The 14,990-nt window shown below is 41.6% G+C and overlaps 2 protein-coding genes and 1 long non-coding RNA gene across 6 annotated transcripts in view; 1 reads left to right on the forward strand and 2 right to left on the reverse strand.

The window, feature by feature from the left end:
- Window positions 1–482: 482 nt before the first annotated feature.
- ncapg2 (non-SMC condensin II complex, subunit G2) lies at window positions 483–13,702 on the reverse strand. Of its 2 annotated transcripts, none has more exons than XM_084939483.1 (26): window positions 12,885–13,702; window positions 10,081–10,263; window positions 9,779–9,893; window positions 8,801–8,958; window positions 8,518–8,652; window positions 8,305–8,399; window positions 8,071–8,227; window positions 7,877–7,969; window positions 7,533–7,658; window positions 7,224–7,403; window positions 6,903–7,055; window positions 6,475–6,697; window positions 6,286–6,383; window positions 5,239–5,409; window positions 5,077–5,147; window positions 4,815–4,965; window positions 4,138–4,311; window positions 3,919–4,035; window positions 3,287–3,439; window positions 2,409–2,508; window positions 1,829–2,031; window positions 1,593–1,727; window positions 1,367–1,470; window positions 1,186–1,286; window positions 996–1,095; window positions 483–900 (listed from the first exon to the last, which is right to left on the reverse strand). In XM_084939483.1, exons 1-26 carry the CDS (start codon window positions 12,960–12,962, stop codon window positions 849–851), a joined length of 3,426 nt encoding a protein of 1,141 aa, XP_084795609.1. In that variant the 5' UTR covers window positions 12,963–13,702; the 3' UTR covers window positions 483–848. The 2 variants fall into 2 exon arrangements, with proteins under 2 accessions (XP_084795609.1, XP_084795608.1); XM_084939482.1 differs by having other exon boundaries at window positions 5,239–5,412.
- LOC146380425 (uncharacterized) lies at window positions 6,151–7,286 on the forward strand. The gene is made up of 3 exons (XR_014801306.1): window positions 6,151–6,403; window positions 6,505–6,642; window positions 7,198–7,286. It is a non-coding gene; the product is annotated as an uncharacterized LOC146380425 (long non-coding RNA).
- Window positions 13,703–13,909: 207 nt separating the features above from the next.
- esyt2b (extended synaptotagmin-like protein 2b) overlaps window positions 13,910–14,990 on the reverse strand; it is a 40,137-nt gene continuing 39,056 nt past the window's right edge. For all 3 annotated transcript variants that reach the window (XM_084939484.1, XM_084939487.1, XM_084939485.1), the window contains one exon: window positions 13,910–14,930. In XM_084939484.1, the coding sequence (XP_084795610.1) occupies window positions 14,861–14,930 (70 nt within the window). In that variant the 3' untranslated portion in view covers window positions 13,910–14,860. The remainder of the gene's footprint in view (window positions 14,931–14,990) is intronic.

The following is a 14,990-nucleotide window of genomic DNA, read 5'->3' on the forward strand; positions in this document are numbered from 1 at the left end:
TTTATATAGTACATTTTTTAATGTCTCCATTTGTGTTCATCATAGCTGTATTCGTTTTCTTTATCCACATCAGATTCTCTAAAACAACCCGGTAGAAACTAAATTCAATAAAACTTAAAGTGGATTAAGTATTACAATCTGCTACGTTCATTTTAACCCTGAAATTTAGATGAACTGGTGACATCAACAAAATATGGCGAAAGCATATAGTTTGTTCCTTTGTGTTGGACAAAAGATGAAGCGGTGAATCTAACTGCTTCATCAGGTGATGTTACCTCGTGCCACTTTTTGAGACTAGAAGCTTTGCTGTCTGCAGTGTTAACAAATATTTAAGAACCATATGTAAAGTCTGAAAATGGAAGCGGTTCCCTCTTTGAGAATGAAAGGAAGTGAGAGGATGATTTACGGCTTGTTTTCTCTGTTATTACTCTGCAAAGCGCTGCACAGGCAAGAAAACATCTGAGGAGGAAATAAACATCAAATTTAGGCTGATTGATACCGTTTATTTTATTCTGATTAGCAGCAAACTGCAAGCTGACAGAGCAGCAGACACATAAACACACACGATGAAGATATGCATTTCAAATTGTTTTCAAAAAATATATGGCGAGTGAAAGCTTAAAAGAAAAGTCCCAGTTGAGACAGGAACTGAGTATTGTATGCCATCAAGAAATAAATACAATGCAGGAGTTTAGCGAGCCTTGGAAAACTTTGTATTCCTGGTATTAATCCAAACCCTTAAAACAAAGGTGGCTGGGGAAAATCGACCTTCAGGAAAGCAGACCAAACAAAACAAAATAAAGCAGAAAATACATCACATAGAAACGTTTGTCTTTTAAAGTTGGAACTCATAAATGCAGAATCTCATTCAAAGTCGTCACAGAAGATTCATAAATAACCCTGTTGGGGAAAAAAAAAAAAGATGATTAGCCAAATTTAGTTATTATTATTCACAAGTTATCAAAACAAAATCATCAGATTTCCTCCTCGCTTACCTCTGGACGTCTGTGCTGTCTGCAAAGGTGACTGCATGTTTGTAAAGCTGCAGCTGGACGGACACAGCTGCGCTCTTCAAGCCTGCTTTAGACTGTCCGCCTAACAGGCGGCAAGTGAAATGTGTCGTTAGGACCAGAGGGAAAAATATTCAGTTTTGAAGTTTTACGTTTTTTGGTAGTGGAAGCTCACCGTGTTTGATGACCGCCAAAACGTGCAGGACGGCTGCGAGTTCAACGAGATTGCCGATGGCCTCAGAATCCACAGATGTGCAGACCTCTGCCAGAAATGCCCTAAAAGAAGCAACAGCAAACCATTAGACTCTGGAATACTCATTCATGGAAGTTAATGAAAAGAAACTTTCAATACTGACCTGGTAACAGGCTGTGACTTGAGGAGGACAGACAACAAGATCCTGGACAAAGGAGGCATGTCGTCCACTGACTCTGGGATGATCACCGCCTCAGGATGCTCAATCTTTAAAAAACACGAACGTTAATATTTCCAAAAAGTCCCACATCAGTCTCAGAAAATGCAGGATAACTGTTTATAATCTGACTGCTTCCATTGTGCTGCTACCCTCCTCTGTCAGCTCACACCTTCTGAAGCAAATGTCTCTTCTCCACAACGATAACAGCAAATAAAGTAGAGAAGACCCCGCTGAGAGGTGCTCGCTCCCAGAGTTGGGCCACCTGAAGGAAGTCCGTCAGACCGGGAACAGCTGACTGACAGAGCTGCATCAGAGCAGGAAGAGAACATTTTATGGAGGTTAAAGCTCAGTTACCGGAACAGCCAGGTCCGTCAGAGACTTTAATAAATAAAAATTTTGAAAAACCTGCTTTCCTTCCTCTGGATCCTTCCTAAGGCGACGGGCCAAGAGCTCTATAATCTTCTGGAAAATGTTAGACACCACACCTAAAATAACAGTGGTTGGATCCTCCTGATCCTCTTCAGGCTCCTTGCTGTCCTCAGGTGCATAGCTGTTTGCCACCTCCTTCAAAATTGGCAACACTGCAGGGATGCACAGGTAGCCCGCTTCTGAAAACACAAAGCAGCGTTAATTTAATTGCCAAATCTTCAATTTTCATCAGTTTTTCTCAACAACCTTTCTTCTGACAAAAAAGATTGATAACTAAAAAAAAGGAATGCACTATTAAGTTGTGTAGAACTGCTCCGGGGAAAACAGTGCAACGCTTTACCTCCCACTCTCCTCGTTTTCCATGAAAACGCGATGAGAGGAAGAGAAGAGCAGACATGTGGATACATTTTTCATTTGATCTCATTAAAAATAAGATGCTTTGTAAACCATGTGGAGCAACTCTCTACTTTGGGTGAAGTAGGCTATTTTCAGAAAAACAAAAGTCCTGGCATTTCTCGGCGTACCTACAGACATGCAGACCATCTGAAACGCTCACCTGAGAGGAGGATGAGCGAGCACAGGTGTAGGATTTGACCCTTGAATGTCTCATCGCCCAAACCCACGAGCAAAACGTCACGGCATACTGTCAGGAAGCTCTGTGAAGAAAACAAAACAAAAACAACAAATACGGATTACACCCACTCTACATGTTAGCATAATGCTAATTTTTATGTCCAACACAAGCAGGTTTATTTTCAACACTCAAAGTGACAGGCTAATAATAAAAAATATGGAAACAAACAGATAATGCTAAAATGAGATAATAAAGCTATTTCACCACGGCAGTATTAACTGGAGGAGGCATGTACAGAGTGTGTGTGGACTGAGGCAGAACAATCAATGAAGAGTCTAAATTTACCAAGCAGAACAGAAAGTCCTGGGAGCAGGAGGAAAAAAGGCTCCACAAAAACCTAATGTTCTGGATAACAACATAACTCAGCCTCGGCTCTGTGTGCCCGGGTGAAAATGAGTGAGTTAACAATCGAAAGTGGCAATTTATGCACGAGGAGATGTGATTTAATTCGCCTGTAAGAGAAATCTTTTTCTTGGATTGACTTTACTGGTCACGTAAAACCACAACCATTCGTCACAAACCGACCTCGCATCTGAATTTATCTTTGCTCTTCTTTGAAATAGCTAATAGGTATTTCTTTAAACAGACAGGCTGATGACCCATCATGTGAGCCTAAATCACACATTTGTGCTGAATTGGAAACCAGAGCCTCGTCTCCTTTTAATGGAAAACGCACACATTTTCCTTGTTTGACCAAATTAAATGCCTCAATATTTTCAAACCCCTGCTTAAAAAAAAGAAGAAGAAAAAAGTAGCTCTTGATATAAACACATGTTCACAAAATGAACTGTGGAGCTCACCTCGGTTATCTCTGCAGCCAGCGGCTGTGGCTGAGATTTCTCAGAGTCCTCGCTGTCATCATCGCTACGTTTCGCTAGAAAGGGCAGCACCCTGTCGGCTACCCACGCAGCCACATGCTCCAGAGAGAGCAGGTAGTCACGGCCATCTGACAGCTGAAAGAGAGAGAAAAGCTTTCATTTTCTTTCTTTTTTTAATTCTTTTTTCACAATTAACAAGAGGGGGGGTAGGGGAATTTAAAAAAAACCAAATCAACCCATGGCCACATTTAGCTCACAAATCTAATGGTGTTTTCTGCGCCTTTTAAATCAAACTCTGGCTCCTTTTCCCCTTTGGTGTAGGTCATTCCTGCGGATGCGAACACGGTAATTACACTCAGGTGTAGAACAGAACACCTGAGCTGAGACCGTTTGAAGGAGTCCAGCTCCTAACAAACTCCAGAGCAGTTTGTGAGAACTTGATCCAACATAACAACAAAAAATCTGCTGCAAATCTGAGCTAAAAGCCTTCCCATGAAGCTTTGCATTCTGGGATGCGACGGCAAACTACATATGTGTTACTACAGTCCAGTGTTGCCTGAAATATTAACTATTAAGGTGGAGAGTCTAATGACAGAAAGTGCTATAAGCCTCACGTTATGTTGCAGATGTGCGCCGAGGCGGCCGTGGTGCTTGAAGGCGTTCAGTGCCGTCTCCACGCTGGCATGTTTGGGGTCTTCTGTGGTGGAGCTGAGATGACTGTAGAGCACCAACTATGGAGACAAAAATGACAGAAAACACACTTCTTATGGAGGAACCGTTCACACTTTTCTGTCATTCGGTTCAAATATCGTACTGAATGACATCCATAATACCTTCCAGTTCCCCAGAACTGTATGCAGCTGCTTCAGTGGTTTCGCACCGAGAGCCAGGACCTTCTCACGTGTTGAAGTGTGGCTGAAAAGGTGCTCCAGGTAAGCCAGCGCCAGGTCGGGTTTGGCCTCCACCGTCTCCATGATGCATACCTTTCGACCACTGGTCGCCTTGTCCTTAAGATGACCACAAAAAAAGAGAAAAAAAAAAAGAATAAAAAATCTAACTTTTTTTTCATGAAAAAAAAAAAAAAAGATATTCAGAACTAATTTCATTTTACTTTTGAGTGCCAATTTCTACAATAGTACAGAGAGAACCCAACAACGCTGTGAGCAAAGATTTGGTGACAGTGGGGAGGAAGAACACTCTCGACAGAAAGTTAAATCGTGGAAGAACAGCCATCTGTCATGAAAGGAAAGAAAAGACGAAAGAAGAGGAGCACAGAGAGACCACAAACAAACGAGACATAACACAAACTTTGTGAGAAAGTGGTCAAAAGTTAGAGGCAGTCATTGTAGATGAATGCAAGAGGAGTGAAAGAGCAGTGTATCTAAGGGCCACCTGATCCAGCTGTAATTATAAGCTTTATTAAAAAGTTTAAGGCTAATCTTAAACTTTTGTGTTCTGGAGACAGACAAAGAAGACTGCAAAGATGTCAGGCATTGCATAAAGCGAGTACCTTTTTGGGCAGGGACTCTGTGAGCCAGTCAGTGATGAGCTCCAGGATGTCAGCAGCCTGGCCCCAGCTACAGAGGCAGTCGAGCAGCTGGCTGTACTGTGCTGGAGCAGCTCCCGAGTCCATCCTCCTTAGTCTAGACATGACTCCACAGCTAGGAGTAAGAAAGCAGGATGAAGGAGAGGATTATCCAGGATGTTTTTGGTAAAAGAAAAAGCAACAAAAACATAAAAATCTGAGTCAGGAAAAAAAAAAAGCTGCTCACCTGAACATCGGCACTGCGGTCGGGGGCATAAACGAGGCCAGCTGTATGAGTGGAACAGTAGCTCGCTCATCCTGGAAAACAAATCATGACTGCTTACATTTATTCAGGGGACAAAAAGAAATATATAAAAAATACAACAGCACCACACTGCAGTGGATGTACCTCAAAGGCCTGGAAATACTTGGACATGACAGACCCAAACTTGGCACACGTATACTTCTGGGCCTCTTCATTTTGTTTCAGGGCTTTCGAGACACTTCTCCACAGGATGACCACGACCTCCAGCAAACTGGACACGATGGTCATGTCTTTCCCCAACAAGGCAGGTGCCGCCTGCTGAGATGAACAGACACACACAGAGGACACAGCCTGAGCTCGTGTTTCAGCACATTTTCTTCTTATCTCTGCAGTTCCACTAGTGGCCACACGAGGCTGGATTTAACCCTTTACAGCAGAAATAAACATGTTTACACCCTGGAACCAAAAGAATTTCACCTCTGTGAAATCCTGATAACTGCATTGGTGGTTATTTTTACACATCTCCGGCGGCTGTAGCCACTACCTGTTTGCTAGGCTTCCTCCACTAATTAAAGTCAATGATGTGGCCTTAGAGACACGTTTGTGCCATTTGTGGCTTTCGAAGTGTTTTCATGTAATTATGTGACTAATAATAACGCTTCCTGTGGAGTTAATGGCACAGCTGGTCCAAGAAGTTTCTGCTCAGGTTTTTTGTTTTGTTTTTGAGTAAATCTTTACTATTTTTTTTAAATATATTAATACTCATGTGAAGGTGTCTGTGTGAGGCACTCATTCAGTTTGTGGATGCAGCTTTTTTTTTTAAGCAGTACACTTTCTATTCTAATTATGGACACTTTACACTCTGAAAAACAAAAACAGCAAGAGCCAATTTGCTGAAACAGGAAACAAACAGTGGGTGGCAACGAGGTAGGGATATTATTTTTTTATATACATACTTCCATGGTGTACTGTTTCAATCGATCAAAAAGTCATCTAAATAAATTCAGATTTGACTTAATGCGTGCACATAAAATGGTTTAACCTCTTAAGCCCCAACGCCCCCTGATACGAGGGCAAAAGGCAGGAGATCAGTTAGGCTTGGGGCTTAAGAGGTTAAATAATAAAAATCAAAAGCTAAATTTTGGGAGATGCTTCCCCTGTTCTAAGTCAGTCTGTGTGTTTCCGTCTTACTGCGCTGTTCTCTTTGTTGCTGTCATTGATGTCAGTCATGTCACAGTCAACCTGGATGCAGCTGTTCAGGACACGACGAATGGCCAACATCAGCTTTACTGGAGGAGAAGATAAAACGGTACAAGCAAACTTTAAATATCCAAAACACAGCATGCAAAAATAAATCAGGTTTTGTTGCTGTGCATTTACTTATGTTAGTGGGTGCTGTGTGTCTATAAGCAAACTGGTAGAATTTCCTGGCAGCCATGGGGTTCATCTGGATGAGGGTGATGCAGCGGTTACACCACTCCTTCTCCGACTCGTTGACCGGGAAGAACGACTTGAACAGCAAGTCGACGATACGCTTGGAAACCGAGTGTGAGTCAATGGCAAGGCGGGCCAGCAGGTGGTCCATGTTGCACACGTCCCAGAACTGGAGATTGGTAGATAGAGGAGATAAATGAGAAGTAAAATTTGTGTTAACAGGCATCTTTGGATTCCTCTGTTTCAATGAGGGACAGTAAATGTCTTCAAAACTTTCCCCTTGTATCCAAATATATATATATATATAAAATCGATAGCAACGTCACACAGCGACAGCCTGTTAAAGGTTTTAAAAAAACCTACACATACATTACCTTTGCAGCACGCACTGCTTTGACCTTCATAAGCATGTCGAGGAAAGCTATCCGGACTTTCTCTGAGTTATCATGAAGGCTGTATTTGAGCATAGGTAAGAGTTTCTCCAGAAGTGGATGGCTGAGAGCGTTGTCCAGGACAATAGTCAGACACTGGAGAAGGAGGGTAATTACACAAACCACAAGTCATTAAATAAATCATCCATGACTCGTGCAAATCCAACGATAGTTATTCTGCATAATTAACTCAATACTGGCAAAATGTCACGACAGCGATTTCTTTCTCTTCTTTCAGGAAGGGAAAGAAGCCACATTTTCCACCTTGAACACTGAGCAGCGGACATCAGGGGAGCTACTGTCAGCCGCCAGCTCCGCCACCAGCTTCTTCACGAAGTCTGTGATGATTGTAGGTGGGAGGAGCTCCCAGCATTTAGCCAGGATCTTGCAGACACCCAGTGTGGCGTTGGAGCGCACTGTCGGGTGAGGATCATCAAGGAGGTTCTGGGATGACAACAAGTGACATTTACGATTCTGTCTGCGCTCAGACAACGCTACCTTAGAAATGCTTTGTGCTACTGAGATACACCGAATATTCCCTTAATGCCTGGCGGGGGTTTGAAAGGTTCTCACCATTGCTGTGTCCAGTTGCTTTTGAATGTTCTCGTCTATCTTCTCGTTGCTTTCACTCGGGTCGTAAAATGGGAAGGCCTCAGTGAAAAGCAAAGTGGAATTTGCACGCACCTCAAAGTTAGGAGCCTGAATAAATCAAACAGAAACACATTAGATTAGAATTAAATGTCAAAAATTGAGGGTTCAGCTGGCTCACGATGGGCCTTTTGAGGGTTGACTGTGCACATAATCTCAACTGGTCTGTATATACTTAAATGTGTGGATCGTCCTCTCATTAATTAATAATATTCTACTTGTTTTTTTTGCTTGAAAGCGAGGCTAAAACCTGTATGAAGTACGCGTACACTGAGAGCTTTCCAAAGTATGGGCCTGTAGAGATTATAGAGCATCTTGTCCACGTTGCGGCAGTCCTTCCTCATGTGGAAATAGCTCACAATCTGAATATGAGACAAAGAAAGCAGAGAATGACACTCCATACGATGAATATGAGGACTAAAAACATCTTTAAAACAGGCACATTTCTTATTTTACAGTCTACCTGTCGGACTTTGGAATGCACAGGAGAAGCTCTATGAAGGAAGATCGCGTTCTGCATGAAATCCTGAATGCATAAGCTCTCGATCTTCTCCAAGAACTCCCCACTAGCCTTCTTCCATGCTCTGAAGTAGATCTCTGCAATATGAGCAGTGATGAGCCTGAATGGAAGAGTTTAGTTGTTATTAACATGAAAAGAAAAGCGAGTGTGTTGGCGAGAAAAGACTGGGGTTCTTACTTGCTGTAAAACTCCAGCTGGTTTTTGATTGTGCCGTGAATAACCCAGATGAAGTTGACGTTCCAGCTGAAAAGAAACACCAGGAATCGCTTTCCCTGTGACAATATACACATCATCAGACTGACAGCTCGAGAGGGAAGCCACGACGATAAAAATAAATAAAGCAGGGAGTGAATCGTGAAAACAAGCACGCGGCGGCTGAGCACAACTCACATCATCGTTTCTAATGTGAGCAGGGCGGTGAAAGCACTGAAGCAACAAGTCGATTATCTGCTTGTTTTCTTCTGATGTGTAGTCAAGACTCAAAAGCACGTCATGGAGCCTCCACACTCTCTGGATCTCAGCTCCCTGACAAGAGACAAGAGATCACAAATGTTACCAGTTATCAGCAGACTGTTGTGAGACGCACTGGCTACTGATGGAAAACATTTCTTTCAGAGTGAAAACCTGCTGAAAGAGCTGAGGAGCTGACATGTGACTGAGGGGTTACACTCACTGGTTTCTTGAGAATGAAGCTCTTCTGAAGAGACACAAAGAAAGCAGTGCGCCCAAACCGTTCTTTCTCCTGCAGCCCTTTCTTCCACCAGGCCTCACACAGCGCGTGGATGTGGTTCTGCAGAGGTGCCTCTGAGACAGGAAGCGACACCAGTACATCTGAAGGACACAGACACACACAGATGCTCATTATTATTTAAGCTTTCTGAAAAGGCAAGGATCCTCAGATGGGAATTATGTGTTACCTTTGGATTGCAAATGTAACACATGTGACTTTCTGGCCTCATTGCAGAATAAAAGCATTTTCACTGAAACGCCCATGATTCATCTCATAAACTGAGCAATTATGATGGTTTCTCAGGTTGTTTTTTCATAACTGGTAAAAGAATTGGTACTTATAACAGCTGTTTTCTACTCTTACAGGATAATCAAAGCTCTATAATTTATATATAGGACCTGTACACCTCCAGGACACTGGGGCGTGCAGCTCGGATCACAGCTGACCCTTCTCACCCTGGACACAGTCTGTTTGACCTGCTCCCCTCAGGCAGGAGGCTCCAGTCCATTCGCACCAGAACCTCTCGCCATAAGAACAGTTTCTTCCCCTCTGCTGTTGGACTCATGAACAATAACCGTATGACTGTTCCCACCACTAACACATGACCCTACACTCTGTTCACTGCATCATTCCACGTTTGCACTGATCACCACCTGCACTCATGTATATATCTATCTACTTAGCACTTTTAATTCTTATTTTTATGTCTATTTAAGCGTTATATGACAGTATGTTTGCACTAAGTACCGCAGCAATTTCCTAATGTTGTAAACCTGCTCAACATTTGGCAATAAAACCCTTTCTGATTCTGATATATTTATAAGTTAGATGGATAGATATTTATACCTATCTATCTGAATGGGAAGAGCATCATATGCAACTCATTTGCTGTAAAAATGTGCAAAAAACACAAATAATCACCGTGAAGACGTCGGGTAACTTCCAGAAGGGGGCTATAGGGGTCATCGTCTTGTAAAACCTGCAGAGACACTGTAGAGACGAGCGTCACGCCGTCCACAACAGCCACAGCGTGTTTCTGGGAAAAAAGTTAATGCACCAGATGTTAAAAAATACAATTAAGCAAAACGTCAAAAAGCTTAAAAGCAATGTGATATTACAAAAATCAACATAGGAGTGCTTTCCATGCATCTAGTCCTTAATATTCGAATAATATGACTGACAAAGACTAAGCATGGGGTCAGTGAGCTGATCCTTTTACTCACAGAGTCTGCAGTGGGCTCCTTCTGCATGCCCTCCTCCTCCCCCCTGCCCTCCCAGCGCTCTGTGGGAAACTCCAGCAGGACGTCCTGAAGCAGAGATGCCAGTCTTCTCCACAGGGCCTCCCTCTGCTCTCTGGGCATCTCCTGCAACACCTCCTCCACATCGAAGGGCTCGGCTTTGTCCTTCTGCTCAGATTTATAGACAGACAGGCACAGCTTTGACTGGACAGCCATGTGTTATGCACATTTAATAAAAATATAATAACTGAAGAAATGATTTTTGTCTGTAATTCCAATGTCAATTGTGACCGCCACATTAAAAAAAGATATTTGAGAGAAAAGGATGATCATGCATTTTTTCTCACTTCACCTTTCAGCACATCCATTTTTTCTCCATAAAAATCCACAATTTACTTCTCACCAGGCTGAGTCAGACTTAGTTTAGGTCACATTTATTTATTTATTTTTATTTGAAATATAATTAAAAGTTCAAGTCTGCCTTAACGAAAAACCACACAAAGGACAAATTTCTTCCTTTTTTACCCCCCCCCGGATGCTAAAACTACCCTGATATTAATATTCTGAATTTGTCACAGCTAACTCTTACATACTGTTCAGGTCAAACCTGGCCCGTTTTGACAAATTTAACATTTCTTTTATTTTCGTTTCTTTTTTTTAATGGGGCATGGGTGACAGAGTTGTAGGGGGACCTGTCTATGTGCTGGTCTACGAACGGTCATGGGGGTAATCTCCATACATGAGGGTTAAACAGGCTTATTATCAATAAATTATGCTGGGTGGTTTTGCCTTGTCTCTCTGTAACACTTGTGGACTTATGTGCTGTGATTGCTTAATATCCATCTGTGACATAACTCTGAGAAAAGCCTCAGCTCGGGCTGCAGTGTGAGTACTGACAGGAAGTAGAAAGAAAGGTCATGTTTCTCTCATTTTGGCTTCTCTCCATTGACTCCCTGTTAAACCAAAGGTAGAATTTAAAATTGTCCTCCTCACATTCAAATCCCTTTAATCACTGAGCTCCATCACATTTTAAAGACCTCACAGTGTAAAACTGAGCACTTTTATTTCAGAGTACAGGCCTCCTACGGCTATAAAATAGTACATTTGCAGAGCATTCAGCTGGATTCAGGAAGGGCAGAGCCTCTCTGCTTTAAAGTTGGGCTTAAATTATATTTATATACTAACGTTGCATAACATCAACTTTGTATCTTGCAGTTTGGGGGTTTTCCTCCCTGTACCTTTTTCCAGGCTCGTCTCCATCTGCTCAGTCTAAGACTTTGGAGGGTGAAGCAACCAATTACATGACAGCAACTCAGTGCATTTAGACATGTAGACACACAACATGAACCACTGAAGTTCAAACAGAGCATGAGCACATGGAAAAAAGGTGATTTAAAATACTTTGAATCTGGCATGGTTGTCTGTGCCAGACAGGCTGGTCTGAGTGTTTCAGAAACTGCTGATCTGCTGAGATTTTACCACACAGCCATCTCTAGGCTTTACAGTGAGCTGCATTTCTCTGGGTGAAAATGCCTTGGTGACATCAGAGGTCACAGGAGAATGGCCAGACTGCTTTAAGCTGATAGGAAGGCAACAGCAAGTAAAATAGCCACTCATTACAACCAAGGTATGCAGAAGAGCATCTCTGAATGCACCACACGTCATACCCTAAGCTACAGCAGGAAAAGACCACACCAGCTGCCAGGCCTTTCAGCCAAAAACAAGAAACTGAGGCTACAATCTGCACAAGCTCACCAAAATTGGACAGTAAAAGATCGGAAAAACCTTGCCTGGTCTGATGAGAATTTAGCATAAACAACATGAAAGCATTGATCCATCCTGCCTTGCATCGATGGTTCAGGCTGCTGGTGATGCAATGGCCTGGGGGATATATTCTTGGCACACTTTGGACCCATCAGCTTCAGTTGAGTATGGTTTAAATGTCACAGCTACTGGAGTAGTGTTGATGACCACCTCCATCCAATTATGAAAACAGCATCCCCATCTTCTGATGGCTGCTTGCTATGCCACAAAGCTCAAATCATCTCACACTGCTTTCTTGAACATGGCAGTGAGTTCACTGCACTCAAATGTCCCAAACAGTCACCAGATCGAGATCATGGATGTGCTGCTGACAAATCTAAAGCAACTGTGCATTGCTGTCATGTCAATATGGAGCAAAATCTCTGAGGAATATTTCCATCATCTTCTTAAATCTCTGCCACAAACAATTAAAGCATTTCTGAAGGCAAAAGCAAGGTGTACCTAATAATAACAGGACTTAACACGATGAGCCTGTCTTAGCTTATTGAACAGGACTGCATGCATTTTCTTGATATTTCTGATTTATTTTATGCTTGAGTAAATCAAAGCCTATTAAAAAATAGTCTGAAAGATTTTTATCATCGTCTTGGTGACTTTTCCTTTGGTTATAGGCCAAAATCTCTTTGGTAAGTAATAAAAAAAACATGTAGGAGGGAAAAATGCTTACTTTACAACAGACAGTAAAAGTTTGTCAAAGTTGGGATCGAAACAAGCATTGTCAAATAACTGGAGTCCAATTTTTAATACCCCCCCCCCCCCATGAGTACACTCCGTATCTTAAACTTTAAATAGCATTTTAATAGTGAACACAGCAACCATATTATTTGCATCTCATGTTTAGGACCTGACTTGAACACTTTCCTGTACTACTTACACCTCACAGCCACAGTTAAACAAGCTAAACAGGAGACTTCCAATAGCTTCTGGGTGTTTCAGGATTAACTCGCATTGAGTTAGCTACTTACGTGAAGCTGAATAAAGCGAAGAAAGTCCTCCACATTTTCTTTACAGGCTGCTTCTAAAAATGCCTCTCGCTTGGACATGATTCCTGCTTCCACAGTGATCCGAGGTAACCGTAAGTTTTCCTGTAATGCTGCTATGAAGCCACTATAGCGTTAGCTTGTCTCGCTGTAACAACTCCACAACAACAAATATGGCAGTCCGTTTGTCGTTACCGTCAAAAGTGCTAACTGCAGACGCAGGGTTGGCTGGTATTAAGGCTCTCAATGATGCGCATCTGAATTAAGCAGCATTTCCTTCGCCTGTTACCTTTTTATTAAGGATTTTGTGAAAGGAAACAGTGAAATGACAGCGAGCCATAACAACAGTAAACCCGCGCAAATTTGGATAAAGTCGGTTCCACACGTCATCACGTTTGTTTCGACGCTGACGTACAGTTGCAATTCTCGCTTTTGCCACTGGATGGCGGCAAACCACTACAGATGTTCTGTGTCTCAAAAAGCGTAAACGAGTAACATTATCGCGTTTTCGTATTACTTTTTCTGTGGATGATTCATATTATGACCCCAGTCAAGAGACGTTTATTTGCAAGGCGCACACCAAGCCTCACATAATATATCGTAATTCAAAGTGTTTATTATTCAGTCTTTGCTAGATTTAATGTGCATTCAAGTGATTTCAGAATAATCGGAAAAAGGACAACTCGAAAAAAATCACGTCAATGCCAACCGAAGATAAAAAAAAAAAAACAATTAGGAAATTCCCTTAATTGCTTTTTAGGTACGCAGAAAACGACAGGTCACTGGTCCTTGTTAACCTTCCCATATGACCTGCTCGACCTCCTGAGCTTCAGCCAACCTGAAACTTAGCAAATATATCTTGTTGTTCAAACGAGACCAAAATACAAGACATCATCCGTTTGATTTTCATATTCCAAATTTAAGCACAACTTTAAGCACAACAAAGTTGCAAAATTCGGGGAACATCACAGAAGCACATGAAAATGGGGTATTAAAAAAAGCACACCAACTTTCACAAGATAAAACATGTATTCATCAAAAGCCATCCAAAATAATAACAATAAGAAGGCAAGTAAATTATATTTCTGTGGGGTTTTTAAGGCACAGGATAGATAACCAGAAATGTATTTAACAGCTCCCATGAAACTCATAACTGCGAGGCAAAAACATACACAAGCATGACAAGGATGCATCATCTTGACACAGACTCTGGCAGCCCTGCTCATAAAATGCAAAAACTGTTGTCCCTGTTCCTGTTTTTCAGTTTTTTCAACTTACATTTAGTTTGAAAACAGTCAAACCCTTATTCAAGTATCCTTTGCATAATGCACAGAGCTTGCTCATAGCCCTAAAATGTCCCCAAGTCTCATTCAGAATCAACCACCATTGCACAAATCTCCTAAAATATACACAGCACAGCAGTCATTTTATTCTTTGCATACCGGCATTCCATGTTTGTAATCAAGCATTAATAACGAGAGGTAAGCGATCAATCAACACTGCGTGCCAAAGGAAAATCAAAATCTCAAATCAGGACTGCTACTTAAGCCTATATTTGTGTGCATCAGTTCCTTTGGTTAGTTTTCTCAGACAACAAATGAAAATTCTTCACATTTTAACAAACCGGATACAAAGTCATAAGAATCGTGACAGATTTCAACACGACTCCTCCAAGTTAAGTATAATGCCATGAAAACCCCTGCAAATTCTTATAACTATATATATTTACATTAAAACACTAAAAACAGAGACAAGGCAGTAAGTGTGTTTGAACACATTAAAATATGTTACAACATCTTCCAATCAGGCTCATGAAAGATTAACAGGAAATTTTGACAAAAATAAAACTAAACATGATGAAATTATTCCTGTTAACTAAATGGAAATTATATATGAATACAACAGAAGGATGTGCCCTTAGGTTAACAAGATAACTATGTTACAGAAGAGAGGTGGTGCCACTACGTGACGACGGGGTCTTGAATACTTTTTGTGGCTTGAGACGACAAACCATCTTCACTTAGATAATACCTGCAACAGAAAATGATGAAATTAGATATTTAAGGACAGAAATTTGCTTCTTCTTTTTTT

The sequence above is a fragment of the Perissodus microlepis genome, chromosome 9, assembly GCF_051167445.1.
Source record: "Perissodus microlepis isolate ML-2025 ecotype Zambia chromosome 9, ASM5116744v1, whole genome shotgun sequence".
In the NCBI taxonomy this organism is placed as follows: Eukaryota; Metazoa; Chordata; class Actinopteri; order Cichliformes; family Cichlidae; genus Perissodus; species Perissodus microlepis.